Below are 18,100 nucleotides of genomic sequence, written 5' to 3' on the forward strand. Positions count from 1 at the left end.
CCGGCGCCAAAACTGCTTGTCCCGGGAATTCGACATCCCTGACCATAGGAGAAGGCCAAACGCTGGCACTCTGGATCGGAGCTGCACTCCAATCCTGAGTTAACCCTGTAGGTGCTGCGGTCTCTATTAGGGTTACAGAGGGCCTCCGTCATCATGGCAACATGAGCGATCAGTCCCTAACTGATCTATCCTATGACTGTCAGTACTGACAGACATAGGCATAATTCAATGGAGTACAGATGTGTATAATAGTAAAAAAAAAAGTGTGAAAAAAATTGAAAAATAAAAGGAAAAAAGTGAAAAAATTATAAAACATTATGTATATCATTCACCCCCAGAAAGTCCCCCCCCCCCCAAATACATCAACATGTCCTGCAAAAGAGTCCTCACACAATTGCGTCAGTGAAAAAATGAAAAAGTTTTTATGCCATAAATGAACTAAAACATAAAAAAGTATATTAATTTGGTATTGCCGTAATCGAATCAACCTGCATCAACCTGCAGTGTAACAAAATTATACAGAATCGGCATTTATTTCTGCTGCAATCTTCAGACGAAATACCTACAAAAAAAAAACGCAGAATACAGTGTCACATGTACCCTAGAATGGTACCAATGAAAGCGTCAACTTGTCTCCCAAAAATATTTTGGAACCCCAAGGCCCCTGTGATTTTATACGATGCCAACAAAATATCCTAAACTTAAAGGATGCCCCAAAATCCACATTTAGGATATTTCTAAGTATGTCAGAATTCAGGGAATAAATCTTGAGTTGTATTTCTTTGTCAAAACCTACTATGTTGCTGGGAAAAAATGGATTAAAATGAAAAATCATCAAAAAAATTACATTTTAAAATTCCGCCTCCATTTTGCTTTTATTTCTGTGAAACACCTAGAGTTAAAAACTTCTTTAATGTCATTCTGACTACTTTAAGGGGTGCAGTTAATAAAATGGGGTGATTTATGGGGGGTATCTAATATACAGGCCCCTTAATTCCAGTTCTGAATTGAACTGGTCCCTGAAAAAATCAGATTTTGCAATTTAATTGAAAAACGGGAAAACTACTGCTAAACTTCTAACATTCTAAAAAAGTTAAAGAATGTTTACCAAATGATGGGAACATAAAGTAGACATATTGACAGGCATTCATCAAGCGATTTAGTTAATTTTTCTTTACTAAAAATGTCGCAAAAATGTCGCACCCGCGACTACGTGATTTTTCGTGCAACATTTTGACTGGAAAGAGAGAAAAGCAAGTTTTCAAAAACTTAACTTTGAAGTAATAATTTTAAAATTTTAAAATAGTCGCAACAAGGTTAAAAATTGACTAAATTTACTCCAGCTCAAACATGGAGCAGAAAAAGCTACTATCAAAGTAAAAAAGAAGAAATTGCTTACGTGAAAGAAAATTATGAACAGGCTGAAACCAGTTGATAAATAAGTCACACATAAGCAAAAAAAAGTAAAGAAAAAAGTACTAAAAAAAAGGAATACATAAGCAAACATTGATAAATGTCCCTAATTGTAGATGTGAATTTATCATAAATTTGGTGAGGCATGACTATTTATGGTGCGAGCAGAAAATGTGTTTTACAAAAAAGCTAAATATATCAATCAAAATTTACCACTAATTTAAAATATGTCACGAAAAAAACACTTTCAGAATCGCTTTCATAAGCGGAAGCGTTCCACAGTTATTACCAAATAAGTGAACGCATGTCAGATTTAAAAAATTTGCCTTGATCATTAAGGCCAAAACAGGCTATTGAGTAAAGGGGTTAATATTTTTTTAAGTCCAATCCATTTCAGTGGGGAAAAACTGTGCACACACTGCCACCTTTTTACTGAAAGTCAGGACTACGTTATCTTGCATTATGGTTGTGAGAACCTCAGCTGCTTGCCTTCTACCAATGTGATGTTCCAGAGGTATTTTGTATACATGTTATATAATGATATGGAGATAATAAGCACCTCTAGGACAGACAGCTTAAAACAAATGTGTGCATTGATTAAACCTAGTGCGGTCACTTGGGGGAAGCCTCTCTTGTTGGAGGTAAAACAATAAAATATGCATGGTGTAGATGGCTGGGAATTCAATATTTAGGTTGGGCTTAAACAGGTGGAGGTGTATTGGGAGTGCTCGCGATGACTTTGTACTTGCCTTCACTTCATGTATTCATTCTCCCTCCAAACATGAAATGCAGCTTTTAGCATGCATAGATGGATTCCCTCCTGTGTTTAGCTTTGTGCTCCCATTCATTGTCAGCACCTGCAGCAGTTGCATGCTAAAGAGTGCCCCTGCTGCTTTTCTTTAGTGAGTGGTAAAAGATATCAACATCTCATTAAATTTTAAAAATGCCTAGAAATAAAACGATGCAACAGAACTTCACATCATTTTCAGCTCCGCTTTGTAGATTCTTATTGCATTTGAAATTTTACTAGCTTAGGTGACAGCCATCAGAATTTTTTTCCTTAGAATGCGCCTTGCCTCGGGGCAAGTTATAATAAGGTGACAAACTAAAGTGAATATGGCGTTAACCCTTTCACTTTTCATTTATTTCACTCTTCTGCCTCTCTTGTAAAGACATTGTTTTGCGATTGAAGTACAGCCAGGTCGGTTTGAGGAAGAGATCCCTAAAGATTGGCTGCTCATATTCCATACTAATATGAAGATATACTCTAAGATAAATGTATTATCTCCAGGAAAAAAAAAGATTGTATCTTGGTAGTGGAATATTTTTTTTTTTCCCTTCTAAAATCTTGATCGCTATTGTCGCAGCTTAACAGAGCTCAGCATGAGCAGATTTTAATTGCCGAACATAACAATTTAATTACAATATTCAATAGAACGCAATGCCCAAGTGATTAATTCCAGTGTTCCTTCTTTTGTATTGATGGTCCATCCAATTTAGAGCCAAATGAAAAAAAAAAAGTCTAGAAGCAAATAAAATTAAATTGTGTTAAGCGTGTATACAGTCATGGCCGTAAATGTTGGCACCCATGAAATTTTTCTAAAAAAGTAAGTATTACTCACAGAAAAGGATTGCAGTAACACATGTTTTGCTATACACATGTTTTTTCCCTTTGTGTGTATTGGAACTAAACCAAAAAAGGAACGAAAAAGAGCAAATTGGACATTACACCAAACTCCAAGAATGGGCTGGACAAAATTCTTGACACCCTTTCAAAATTGTGGATAAATAAGATTGTTACAAGCATGTGATGTTCCTTTAAACTCACCTGGGGCAAGTATCAGGTGTGGGCAATATAAAAATCACACCTGAAAGCAGATAAAAAGGAGAGAAGTTCACTTAGTCTTTGCATTGTGTGTGCCACACTAAATATGGACAACAGAAAGGGAACTGTCTGAGGAATTGAGAACCAAAATTGTGGAAAAATATCAATAATCTCAAGGTTACAAGTCCATCTCCAGATATCTAGATTTGCCTTTGTCCACAGTGTACTACATTATCAAGAAGTTTGCCACCCATGGTGGATAAGCAGCCCCAAACAAGTTCCAAAGATATTTAAGCTGTCCTGCAGGCTTAGGGAGTATCGGTGTCAGCGCAAACTATCCGTCGACATTTAAATGAAACGCTATGGCAAGAGACCCAGGAGGACCCCACTGCTTACACAGAGACATAAAAAAGCAAGACTACATTTTGCCAAAATTAAAGGGGTTTTCCAGGGAAAGCCTTTTTTTTATATATATCAACTGGCTCCGGAAAGTTAAACAGATTTGTAAATTAATTCTATTAAAAAATCTTAATCCTTGCAATAGTTATTAGCTTCTGAAGTTTTCTGTCTAACTGCTCAATGATGATGTCACGTCCCGGGAGCTGTGCATGATGGGAGAATATCCCCATAGTAACTGCACAGCTCCCGGGACGTGAGTCATCAGAGAGCAGTTAGACAGAAAACAAAAACTCAACTTCAGAAGCTAATAACTATTGGAAGGATTGAGATTTTTTTAATAGAAGTAATTTACAAATCTGTTTAACTTTAGGAAGCCAGTTGATATATAAAAAAAAGTGTTGACCTGGAATACCCCTTTAACTTGAGTAAGCCAAAATCTTTCTAGGAAAACATCTTGTGGACAGATGAGACCAAGATAGAGCATTTTGGTAAAGTAAATCATTCTACTGTTTACCGAAAATGGAATGAGGCCTACAAAGAAAAGAGCACAGTACCTACAGTGAAATATCATGGAGGTTCAATGATGTTTTGGGGTTGTTTTGCTGCCTCTGGCACTGGGTGCCTTGAATGTGTGCAAGATATCATTAAATCTGAGGATTACCAATGGATTTTGGGTCGCACTGTACAGCCCGGTGTCAGAAAGCTGGGTTTGTGTCAGAGATCTTGTCTTCCGGCAGGATGATGACTCCAAACATATGTCAAAAGCACCCAGAAATGGATGGCAACAAAGTGCTAGAAAGTTCTGAAGTGGAAAGCAATGAGTACAGATCTTAATCCTATTGAACACCTGTGGAGAGATCTTAAAATTGCTGTTGGGAAAAGGCGACCTTCCATTAAGAGAGACCTGGAGCAGTTTGCAGAGGAAGAGTGGTCCAATATTCCGGCTGAGAGGTGTAAGAAGCTTATTAATGGTTATAGGAAGGGACTGATTTCAGTCTTTTTATTTTGTGCCTTTAATGGACGTTAAATTGGTTTTTGACGGGAATAGCGGGAGAAAAATGCCACGCAATCAACATTTCCCCTCTATTCTCCCCGACTCCCCTGATGTTCCTCACACTGCCGTGTCATAATGGCAGTGTGAAAGGAGCCTCAAGTTGGCATCCTTGAAGGTCTAAGGTAGGAAAGGAGCTAATAACAAAGGTGTTTATAGGAATATCCTTGGTGTTACAGGCTAGTGAATACATTAAAGGGGTATTCCAGGATCTTTTTTTAGTTGACTATGCTACAGGGGCTGTAAAGTTAGTGTAGTTCATAATATAACTAAGGCTGACTAAGTCTCAGTGACTTGAGCCAAAACGCGTCACAAGTTTTCGTGTACCTGTTTGATCTCCATGGCATTCTAAATAAAGTACCTGTTCCCTGAGTCAAGCGCTGTGTGTGACGGTGGTCTCGCAATTCTTCTGTGATTATCGCCACAATATTTATTTTTAACAGCATACAAAATTACTCATGTCTCTGGATTTCCCAGGTTGCAATGCGTGGAGACCTGACATCACTAGTCAGGTGATCAGAGGGAGCCAGTCCTGCTTCAATTTAACAACACCTGTAGGCCCCCTGGTTAGAAAACACTGTATTTTAATAGGTGTGCAGGCTGATGTGGGGGAGGAAATAAAGTAATCTCAAATTTTCAAGCGTGTAACTGTGGAATGTGTAGTTCAGAGAACAAAATCGAACAGGAAGTACCCAGTTCTGGCAGGCAAGTACTAAAATCACCTTATGGTGGATAACCCCTTTAACACTTATATCCTTGCTTGTCATTACTAATAAATGTGTGAATATATCTGTAGTACATGAGTAGAGTGGTATTTATGTAGTCTGCTTAGTACAGTAAATGTATGCACTGTTTGTACTTAAGTACTAGATATTAGTATCTATTGTATATCTGTACATAGCTACTGTAGATTTAGAAGGGAGGAATTTGTCAATGTTTCCCCTGAAAACGGGCAACACTCTAAATGTTAATAAAAATTCCTGAGAAGTTTGCATATTCTTGCACACACAGACGATTGCACAAACATTTGTTGCAGTTGTTCATCAAAACCTACACAAAACCCATTGATAAACTCCCAAAATCCTATTGAAAACAATGGGAGGCTTCGGCACCAGAATTTGAGTGTAAATTCCAGAGGGAAATGTAGCTGGCCTTATGGTGCTGGTACCTGAGATTTGTGGAATGCAGCAATACATTTCAAATCACATTACGAGCGGGCGTGATCATGATGCAGCAGGGAATAAGGGGATATGGGATAAAGATGTCTAGGGGTGGAGTACCCCTTTAAACTTATTTTGCAGCTGTAAAGTTTTACTGAATGGGAATTATGAAAATGTTTCCATTGAATTCATTAGAACTTGGTATTAAAACATGGCCGTTTCCTTGGAATCACAAATTAGACTGTATTTTAACAAAGCCTCATTATGTTTATCTATATTATCAGGTAGGTTTTCACTGAGAATTTCAGTCTACAATGTCTTTCTCGTTCTCCTGCTTTAATATATATCTATTGACTTTAGTGACTAAATGTCCATATCTGGCTAGCTAAATAAAGGAGATTGTTGGAGCAGGAGAAAAGTCTTTTAAATGAATATCCAGAATCATGTGTTTCCGATGTACAGTATATAAAGACTTGTCCACAAAGGGGTGGAATATAGGCCAGTATTTATAAGACAGAGTCGTCAATGGTATGTAATTTACCCCTGAACTTGTGACTCATTTTCTGTGAAGAATGTCTCCATCTACTAAATTCTTGGTCTTCCTGGCAATTGACTTTTATTAAACAGTTTAACAGATGTTCTATATATTTTTTCTTTGTGCATTTGTTAAGTGTACAAAAGTAAATGACTGAGCTAAAGCACTCTCTGGAGGATATTATTTATTCTTGCGCTCAATGGATTCACCACTCCTAATTCTGTTCTGCAGCTTGGCCTCCTGACATGTCGGATAATTAAACTGTGTCCTGTCATGTGAAGAGAAGGTATGCGCCATGCAATAAGATTGTGTTTTTCTGCCTGGCAATAGGTTCATTGATTACTTTTGACTGGTGACTCCGATAACACAGTGTATTCTAAGTGTGAATCTCTCGTCTTTCTTATAGTAATTACTGAGTTCTGTCAAGCATATGTGTATGTGTGTTTGGATGCCTGTATTTGGTATACCCTCAGACACTTTATGTTTGGATGGAGGTATTCTTTCCCAGTGAACTATATCCCCTCAAATTAAAATGCCTATGCAGTATGTCAATTTCTCTTCTGTACAAATCAAGTAAATAAAATAAATGAATTTTAACCTTAAGGACCAAGCCAATTATCATTTTTTTCACTTTTGTTTTTTCCTCCTCCTCTTCTAAAAATCATAATACTTTCTGTGGCGAAACAACAAAAAAAAAAACTTATTTGTGGGGTGAAGTATAAATATATATATATTTTTTTTACTTTTAGGGTCTTCTGTTTCTACGCAGTACACTTTTTGGTAAAAATGACACCATTGATACCTAATTTATGTAGGTTTTGCTTAACGGGGCTATATGAGGGCTCATTTTTGCGTACCATTTTTGTTGGGACTTTTTGATCGCTTTTTATAAATTTTTTATGGTATATGAAATGAACTAAAATGCATAATTTTGGACTTTGGTAGTTTTTTTTTTATGTGTACGCCATCGATCGTGTGGTTTAGCTACCCTTATATTTTAATAGTTCGGACATTTACACTCGTGGCGGTACCACATATGATTATTTTCTTTTTTTTTTTATTACATAATTTAATTTAAAAAATGGCAATTCAAACTTATTAGAAAGGGGTTAATTCCCTTTTTATTAACTTAATGCAAGCGTACGGGAGGGGGCGTGATAGCTATCTCCTGTAGGCTACAGGAGCCCCCTCCTGTAGGCTTGCATTGAGGGGCAGAGCGTGACGTCACACGCCGCCGGCCCTGCGGTCGACCATAATCAGACCCTGAGCGAACACGCTCCGGGGGCTGATTACAAACGGGGTGCCGCGTGCATGATCACGGGCGTCCCCAGCTTTGGGACTTCCGCGATCAGGCATCTTATACCCTATCCTTTGGATAGGGGATTAGATGTGTAAGCACCAGAGTACCCCTTTAAGGGGTTAAAGGGGTATTCCAGACAAAAACTTTTTTCTATATATCAACTGGCTCCAGAAAGTTAAACAGATTTGTAAATTACTTCTATTAAAAAATCTTAATTCTTCCAATAGTTATTAGCTTCTGAAGTTTTCTGTCTAACTGCTCAGTGATGATGTCACGTCCCGGGAGCTGTGCATGATGGGAGAATATCCCCATAGGAGCTGGACAGCTCCCGGGACGTGAGTCATCAGAAAGCAGTTAGACAGAAAACAGCAACTCAACTTCAGAAGCTAATAACTATTGGAAGGATTAAGATTTTTTAATAGAAGTAATTTACAAATCTGTTTAACTTTCCGGAGCCAGTTGATATATAAAAAAAAGTTTTTGCATGGAATACCCCTTTAAGGGTACCTAAACTCTCTAACAAATTTCAGACATGTCAGATAGGTTTCTTTCAGGGGGTTTTGCTCCTAAAACCCCCTACCAATTGGTACAAAAAGAGTCAGCATCACTCGGCTGAGCTCAGTGCCCCTGCGTCTCTGTTGGGTTGTCATTGGAAAGCTTAGCGGGCAGTGTATGGATACAGTAAAAGTCCATAAACTTTCACTGTATCTGTATACCACTCGTTCAACAGCCTGACCCCCACAGAGCTATTCGTTTAAACATTAAGGTACACAAAATGATATACAGTTGAATTCCCTTAAGAATATTTTCTTCTACTGCATTCCAGTCTTTACTGTAGATCTAGAATTCTGTTCATGATCCATGAGCTATGGATGAACAGTGTGAACAATGCTTTTGGTGCTGTTCAGAGTAACTTAAAACTATTCCACATGGCACAAGCCTGTAGGGTGAAAGAGCAACAATAAATCAAACAAAGCAAGAAAAATAATGTTTAAAATAGTTTTCATTAGTAGCTAGGGCTGCTATGGCAGCCACAGTTAAAAGTTAAATATGTTGTATTAAACTTTAATAACCTCTTTTCCGAAAATGTCAAGAATTCTAGCCCTGACATTCCTCTAGCTCGTCCTAAATATATACTATATAAAAATATGTGGTTAACTATAACAGAAAAAAAAATGTAAACTTCATCATAGCGATTCTGTATGCGATTAAAATTGTCATAAAAATACGCTTCAGTAGCATAGAAAAGTTACAGCTGTTTATCCACTGTGAATAGTTAGTTGATAAAAAAGTATCTGGTCTTTAAGGGTTTGTATTTAGGGGTTAATTCTGTCTGCTGCTGTGTGTACGGTTACGCGTTTTGATTCCTGACACCAGCTCTAACACTTTGTCTTGCTTACATAATAAGTTCTCCTGCATGAATACTTATTATGCTACAGCTTTATTTAGCATTTCAGACATGCTAGAGTTTCTTGCCTAATTTATTTCAATTAGGTTCTTACATTTATGTGTGTAATTGTCCCTCAAAAACAATAAAAATCAGTTAAACTAAATGATGATTTATAAATTGTATTACAGTAAATTTACAGTCATTTGGAACCAACGACTTTGACCCTAGTGTAATGAACAGACTATGAATTAAAAAGCAATGAATTAAAAAGTATTTTGGGGGTTAGCAAGTGGCCTCTGCAGCCAATATATCAATAGGTGGTTGAAAAACCTTTAGTCTGTGCGTCATCTAAAGTATGAGATATATTGGTACTTTACAAATGAAAGGTTATGTCCACTCTTGCAACTGATTTTTATTGTTCCTATGAGTCTTAAATGAAATATTAAGCAACTTTGAAGATTGTCTTAATTAAAAATGTTCTATAATTTTGTTTATAGACGTCCTCTGCAGATCTACGTTTTTTTCATGGTAACAGGCGGCAAGCAAATTCTGTGTTTTTTGATCTTGCAATGATATTATATATTCTCTTTCTATCCGTCCCCTAATTTTTCCTAACATATGTTTGATTGGTTGGATTAATTAATAAGAGGTAGAAAAGAAATGGAACAAGAGGATCAATAAATGTAACCATGAAGACACATAGAACTGCATAGGAGCTGTAAAAATAAACAATACTGCATTTCTAATAAAGACTAAATGTAGAGTTCAGTCATCTTGCATTCTATAATCCATTGGAAGAATACAAAGAAATAAGAAAAGTGTGACCAAAAAATACATAAATCTGAGACAGTAAAACAGTAACTTAAATGCACCACACAAACTAAAAATGTTTCACTGCCGCTGCTTCTGTGCTGGGTCCCGCTGCTAGCAAACAGCAGCAGTGACGTCAGGAAGCTCTGCCCATGCTCCAAGTCAGCCCCGAAACGGAAGATATAGAAGAAGTAAATAGCAGAAAACCAGAGCACGATGCAAGTGAAACTGACAGATTTGCTTTAATGTTTTGGTCGCTCAGTGTGAGTTAATTTTTTTTTTATTTAGTATTTTCTCAAATCTGGGCTTATATAGTTAGTTTAATACTAAATAGTTATAAATAAATTTATTTATATGTGTTGGTGGTAAATGGTGAAAGAAAGGAAAGGATGTGATATATATATATTATATATATCCAGATATGTACCTGAGTATATGTGTAAGTAGAGAATGTGTATAGATATTATGTAGGTAATACAAAAAGTGATTGGGTGATGTGAGTGGATAGTGTATGGGTGGTAAAATAGGTGATTTAGGAGAATTCAGTACATTTCAATATTTATTTGTAATATAAGGACTATCTACCCCTGCAGGGCCCTTGCATAGGGTACAATAGTGCAATTAATAGTAAAATAGTTTAAAATTTATAACTTTTAATAAAAAATAATAATAGAACTTATAAACTTATACACATATATATATACAGGTGTATATATATATATATATATATATATATATATATATATATAAATCCAAAAATAAGCAGCACATCAAGAAAAATGAGGGTCTGTAGGTAGGGTGCACGCATGCTGGAGCCACGGTCCTCTGGTTCCTTGGTAATAGTCGTAGTGATATGCAGCACACCGAAATCTTAGTGCAAAGTGCTTTTTATTCCATGTAGTACAAAAGCGACGTTTCGCCGGCCTCAAGTGAGAATGCTGGCGTGAGGCCGGCGAAACGTCGCTTTTGTACTACATGGAATAAAAAGCACTTTGCACTAAGATTTCGGTGTGCTGCATATTACTACGACTATATATATATATATATATATATATATATATATATATATATGTGTGTGAAAACCAGCTATTGTTCGCTTTCCAGGATGTAAGGCAATAGTATTAGATAACCTTGCAGTATTTATACTTTTTATCCGGTTTGTAAAGATTGTTTAGTGTTCAATTGTTAGTGTCACAATGGTTGTGGTAAAACGTGGATACCAGTATCCTTAAATGAATTGTTTTTATAGCATTGGTGATGCAGTGGGGATATATTCCTATGGACGTAGGTGATATAGTGCAATTATATATCCAAATGATGGTGCACAGCACCACTTACCGATCTTCCTAGCGGTAATCCAGCCTGACTGTGTTCTTAGGATTACCGCTAGGAAGATCGGTAAGTGGTGCTGTGCACCATCATTTGGATATATAATTGCACTATATCACCTACGTCCATAGGAATATATCCCCACTGCATCACCAATGCTATAAAAACAATTCATTTAAGGATACCGGTATCCACGTTTTACCACAACCATTGTGACACTAACAATTGAACACTAAACTATCTTTACAAACCGGATACAAAGTATAAATACTGCAAGGTTATCTAATACTATTGCCTTACATCCTGGAAAGCGAACAATAGCTGGTTTTCATATATATATATACACCTGTATATATTTATATATATATATATATATGTGTGTATAAGTTTATAAGTTCTATTATCATTATTTTTAATTATTTTTAATTAAAAGTTATACATTTTAAACTATTTTATTATTAATTGCACTATTGTACCCTATGCAAGGGCCCTGCATGGGTAGATAGTCCTTATATTACAAATAAATATTGAAATATACTGAATTCTCCTAAATCACTTATTTTACCACCCATACACTATCCACTCACATCACCCAATCACTTTTTGTATTACCTACATAATATCTATACACATTCTCTACTTACACATATACTCAGGTACATATCTGGAGATATATATATATATATATATATATATATATATATATATATATATATTTATTATATAACACATCCTTTCCTTTCTTTCACCAATTACCACCAACACATATAAATACATTTATTTATAACTATTTAGTATTAAACTAACTATATAAGCCCAGATTCGAGAAAATACGCAATTAGCATATATATCCATATATACTCTTACATGTAAATAAGGTTGCAGGGCATACACCACCTTGGCGTGAGTACTCATCTGGCAGATAATTCCATACAATCACATTTTCGGTTGCAGCTACCTCCCTACATTTTTTCATTTTTTATATAGGTTTTATCTTAATATTTTAAAAGTGTGAAGATTGTCTTCAGTACTATAGGTACTGATGGCAGCAAAGGCGTTAACCTGGCTTTTATATTGAAATTCTTGGAGCCATTTAGTACACTTTGAGGTGGTTCCTGACTATTTCCCTGATTCCCTGATCAGTATTCATGTTGGTTGTTCTGACCTAAGATCTTCACCACTTTGTAGCTAGTTTATGTATCTGCAATCAGCCTGTCAGTATACTAAGTTACATAGCAACTGAGGTAAGCCCGGTGTGATTATGGAAATAGTTTATCGGCTTAGACTTTGAAATGACTTATATGCAGTGAAATTGTTTTGGAAGCCTGGAGCACTATAGGTTTTACAAAGTGATATAGATAATTTAGACTGTATGTTTATGCAACTGCAGGCGGCCAAGTCATCATATTATAGTTTGCTCTATCAGCTTCTTTGTATGATCATATAAAGCTTTATAGTTCAGGATTTATGGTATAGTAAATTGATACAATACACATCTCTAGTTCTAGATACCCTGAGTGAAGTTTCTAAAGTTTCTGTATTGTTATTCTTGCCAGACTATATACATATTCTTTTTAACAAAATGTCACCTGTGCCAGTATGATATTGAGTTATTGAGTTAGTATGGCTTTAAATGGCTTTTCTTGCCCCTTTGAAAAATTAAACAAAAAGAAGGCATTGGCAGCTCAACCTCTGAACTGCCCCCGATGATGTCCCATATTTATTTAGCACTAGACGCTGCAACCCACCAGTGGCCTGAGCCTGCATATGCCGAGTGACATCAATGGCTGTCTTCAGCGTCCCATGTTGAGTTCACAGAGAAGCCATTGGGACATGTAACGCCAGGCTGAGGCCAGTGTATGACTGCAGCATTATGTATTGTGTGCAGGATGTCATAAGGGCACTTTTGATTGTTAGGTACAGTTCAAGGGAGAAGAAGGGTGAGGGTTTTTTCGTTGTTTTGACTTTGAGCTAATTTGTCACAGGGACCAGTGTCAAAAATAACTTTAAATTAGGACATTTCTAATCCTGGGTTCTCTTTCTAAAGTGCCCATCATATGATGATACTGCAGCTCTAAATTAAGACACTTGTCTCCCCTTTTAGATTTGTCTTAAGGGGGCTGTAAAAGTAAAAACAAACCATAAGTTGTTGCCCCAATACCCACTGATGGCTTTAAATTCTTGCTGCTTTCTAATTCAGCAGCAGTGACCCCTTCAGCTAGCCATTGACCGAGCAGGGGAGTTTCTGCTGGGATAACACAGTAAAGGGGGCAACAGAGAACAGAAGGGACCAGGGGCCATAGGAAAAGTAGTAATGTGGAATGGGGGGCAAGTGAGTATGTTTTTTTTTCTAATTTTACAGCCCCCGTTAATGTACACAAGTCTTTCTATGTATAATCTGTGTTGAGCGGGTCACAGTCACCATGGATGCTGTTTTCATGCCAAACTTTATCCATAAAAGTCAACAAAGACCTTTTGGGGAATTTAACATTGTCTGTGTAAATTAAGTTCTTTTTAGCTCTGTTTGCCTGGACATATGTCATGTATACAACCCAATAAATAGTAAACTTTTCTTGATATAGACATGTTTCTAAGTATGGTCCAAAACTGTTGTGAGTTTGCCCCAATTTTTTTGCGCCTTATTGCTAAGACATATTTCATAAATACAATAACACTGCAAAGCTGACCAAGGAAATCATTCTACAACACTGCTTTCTACAAAAGCACTTACAGCCACACTGGTCATTGGCTCTCATTGGACTTCTGCGAACACCCTGAACCCAGTGGTACCTCCATTTGCCATTACCAGCATTGACCACAGCATCTATAAAGTTAATTGCAGACATCAGTATAATTGCTGATGTATGCCATTAGCGGCAAGGTTATGGCTGCTGATAGTAGCCAGGACCTGCCTTGCATAAGGCAAGTGCGCACAACGTCATGATGTTTTTTGTTTTGTATTTCTGAGGACCCATAATGTAAATGTACTTTATGATGACATACATTTACATTATGAGTCCTCAGAAATACAAAACAAAAAACGAAATCAGTGAAGACCTGAAACAGTTGATACTTGTCCTTTTATAAATGTCCATGTGTGTCTTATGTGGTGTTGTTTTGTGTTTTTAACTGAAACGGTTGGCAAGGAGGACTGTAAATTAAACAATTCTTAAATTCTTCTGAAACCGACAGAGAATGTAATACAAATCCATAGGACACATATTTGTTTCCTGTGTGTACATTAGCCCCTGCCATTCCATGCTGATACCATAGCAAGTGTTATATGTGGATTTTACTGCCGACTTCACACCTACATTGAAGATAACATTTAAAGTGACAGTCCATGGCATTTTGACAACAGAAGGAACATGCTCTGGTTTTGGAGATTTGCAACATGTTTGTTTTTGGTCAAATTACCACTCCATGATGTTTTCAAAAGCCATTGTTAACCCCTTAAGGACGCAGCCCTTTTTCACCTTAAGGACTGAGCCCTTTTTCGCAATTCTGACCACCGTTGCTTTACAAATTAATAATGCGAAAACGCTTTTACCGAATATTCTGATTCTGAGATTGTTTTTTCGTGACATATTCTACTTTATTTTGGTGGTAAATTTTCGGCGTTACTTGCTTCCTTTTTTGGTGAAAAATCCCAAAATGTCATGAAAATTTAGAAAATTTTGCATTTTTTTAACTTTGAAATTCTCTACTTGTAAGGAAAATGGATATTCCCAATAAATGTTATTTTTCTTCACAAATACAATATACCCACTTTATGTTGGCATCATAAAATGGACATTTTTTTGCTTTTTGAAAAAATTAGAAGGCTTCAAAGTAGAGCAGCAATTTTCAAAAATTTCATGAATATTGATAAATCTGAAGGGACAGATGTTACAGAACTACAACTCCCAGCATGCCTGGGCAGTCCAGGCATGCTGAGAGTTGTAGTTTGGCAACATCTGGAGGGCTACCGTTTGGGCACCACTGTAACAGTGGTCTCCAAACTGTGACCCTCCAGATGTTGCAAAACTACAATTCCCAGCATGCCAAAGGCTGTCTGGGCATGCTGGGAGTTGCAGTTTGGCCTTCCTAGTGATTGCCATAGTAAAGACCATTTCACTTTCACTTTCAATTCCCCCAGCCCCCCTCCCCCCCCCCCCCCCGCCCATCGCTTCCCTACCTGAGCCAGGATCCAGCAGTCTCCAGCGAAGATCGGGGGGTCCCCAGGCATCTTCTTTGCAGGTACCCGGCCTCGATCTTCTGTCCATGTTCCCCTCGACATCCAGGGGTGGGCCATGGGTTCCCCTGACATCCATTGGTCAGAATCAGTTCTGACCAATCGCAGGGAATAGGAGCAGATTGCAGCCCTTCAACCCCACTCCTAGCCCTCAGGATGATCCGGGCTGTCTCTGACAGCTCCGATCATCCCTATTTTCCGTGTGATCGGGTCACCAGAGACCCGATCAGCCCGGAAGAGCAGAAAATTGCATGTCTGAATTGACATGCGATTTTCTGCGATCGCCGACATGGGGGGGGGGGGGGTGAATGATTTCAGCAGGCATCCCAGTCCGGTCCCCAACCGGCTAGCGGTGGGGACCGGAATTCCCACGGGCGTATGCATACGCCCGGCGTCCTGAACAGGTTAAGGGATTGCTGCAGAGACCAGAAGGAATAGTAGAGTAGCTGCCTGTCACTGTGCGTTAAGACAGTTGGACATGCGACCCACAGTCGCTAAAAAAATACACTTTAGAGACTATAGGTTGCATGTCCAAATATTTTTCACAGGGTGACAAGCCACTAGTCTACTATTTTTCCTGACCTTCACAGTAATCCAAAAATCTGATGGTAGTTCTGACTGAAACATTATGAATTTCTGTATTCAGTGGATTGCTAATAAAGTCCATTGGAGTGGCAAGAACACTTTACATTATTTGAAAGACTGGGATCCTACTTGAGCACAACTGGTTTACGTTGAAATGCTGTTGTCCTGTTACTACTTTTTTTTTCAAAATTCCGTCCACATATAATATACTTCAAGCTTCAGTAGATTTCTTGTGCACAATTCGCTCAGCAGAAAACAAACCTCATCTGGCCTTGCAATATCTTCAGTGTGCTGCAGTGGGGTATTAGAAAAGTGTTTCTTAAAAGCTACACAGTGCAGATTTCTAATAACATGTCTGCTTTCTTTCAAAACCAGTAGCACACCCACCTCTCCCAAGGTTGTCCGTAGTGCTTGAAATGACTAATTTTCTTGCATACGCTAACAGCTAGGTATATCCCAATGCCATGTTATTTTTAGACCAAGTACCAATACTTTTTTTTTCATATATACTCGCCGATACTTTTTTTGAAATGTCATGTGACAGCTTTTTTAAAAAAAAATTTTTAAATGGGAAAAAGTGGGTTTTCAGTTTTTATTGAGAGGGCTTTTTATGTTTAAAAATTCATTAGTTTTATAAAAAAAAAATTGAAAGGGGGGGGGGGGGGGTGATTGACACCTTTATTAGGGAAGGGGTTAATTCACATTTATTATAATTTTTTACACATTTTTCCCACTATTTTCTATTCTCCGTAGGGGACTATGACATGCAATCTTTAGATTACATACACTGATCAGTGCTATGCCATAGCATTGATCAGTGTTGTCAGCGCACCTTTTCTACTGCCTGCCATGGCTGGCTGCAGTATAGGAGCAATGATCGGACGGAACGGAGCACGGTTAGGGACCTCTTTCTGTCCTCCCAGCTGATCGGAGCACTGCGGTGATCCCAATCAGTATCCCTGACCTAACCAGCAATTTCAGGACTTTTAGACATCCCAATCAATTTTGATTGCAGCGTCTAAAGGGTTAATGCCTCACATCGCCACGATCGATGATGTTTGGCATTTGCCACAGGTCATGTCTATGACGCACGCTGCATAGTTCGGTAGAGTGCGCAGGGTACCTCCGTACTGGGGTATAAAACCCCTTAATAAACAACCCCTAAAAATAAATTTTAATGTGTGACTGTAAAAACTTGTAATTCCCAACAAAAGAGTTTAAATCTGATATTGGAGTAGACCAGAATGAGAAATACAATTTATTTGGAAGTACACAAATGCACGGCTCTGCAGTGGCCGCTGTACTATCCATCCACTCAGATTATCACATAAAATGTCACTCTTGCCGCCTCTACATGTTTTGCCATGAAAACAGCTTCATAAAGAGGCAATAGTGGTATTGGCTGCTCAAAAATGGTGATGGGGGTATTTATAACCATCCCCTGTGACATCCTATTCAATTGTCCATCTGGTAAAACCAATGTTATTGTTTGTGTCAGAATCACATAAGTCATCCACCAATCATCTCACAATACCGCTCATCCTCACCTGTGCCAGTTCATAAGTGCTCCAGTCTTGTTCCTATTTTGTGCCTGCATCAAATCACAGTGTCTGATCCCCTCACTCTGTCATGTTCCTGCGCTGTTCTCAAGCGCCGCTGTCATATAGTGGCACCGTGCAAGTCCATTACAGCGCACAGAGAACTTCTCCTTTGTCGGCTAATTCTTGCTCTAATGCGCAGGCGCCGGCACTTAGCCGAAATCCATTATAACAGAGACACTGTGCATGACCTGACACTTAGAAAATATTTGTTCAGTGTCGAACCTCAGTGATACAATTCACTCTATTGATAAATATCTATAGGTACTGGAATACATCAATTAAATACAGGAGAATCTAGAACTAGGAGTTTTGATTTATACAAGAGGCAGGCAATTATTTTTGAAACCTGAAACTTAATAATTGTTTAATAGCCTACTTCCACAGATGAACCATGCTATTTCTGGGTTTACATAAATCCTCATATAGTTCATATGAGGTTGAAAAGGTTTACATTGGTGGGCCTTACTG

The 18,100-nt window shown here is 37.8% G+C and overlaps 1 protein-coding gene across 4 annotated transcripts in view; it reads left to right on the forward strand.

Moving 5' to 3' along the window:
* FBXL17 (F-box and leucine rich repeat protein 17) overlaps window positions 1-18,100 on the forward strand; it is a 743,798-nt gene that overhangs the window by 318,402 nt on the left and 407,296 nt on the right. The window contains exon 8 of one of the 4 annotated variants that reach the window (XM_056537501.1): window positions 13,416-13,515. The exons of the other annotated variants lie outside the window; for them this stretch is intronic. Coding sequence (XP_056393476.1) covers window positions 13,416-13,434 — 19 coding nt within the window. The 3' untranslated portion in view covers window positions 13,435-13,515. Of the gene's footprint in view, window positions 1-13,415; window positions 13,516-18,100 lie in introns of those variants that run through there. 4 annotated transcript variants of the gene reach the window in all.

This window comes from Hyla sarda, chromosome 1 (assembly GCF_029499605.1).
Source record: "Hyla sarda isolate aHylSar1 chromosome 1, aHylSar1.hap1, whole genome shotgun sequence".
Classification (NCBI taxonomy): Eukaryota; Metazoa; Chordata; class Amphibia; order Anura; family Hylidae; genus Hyla; species Hyla sarda.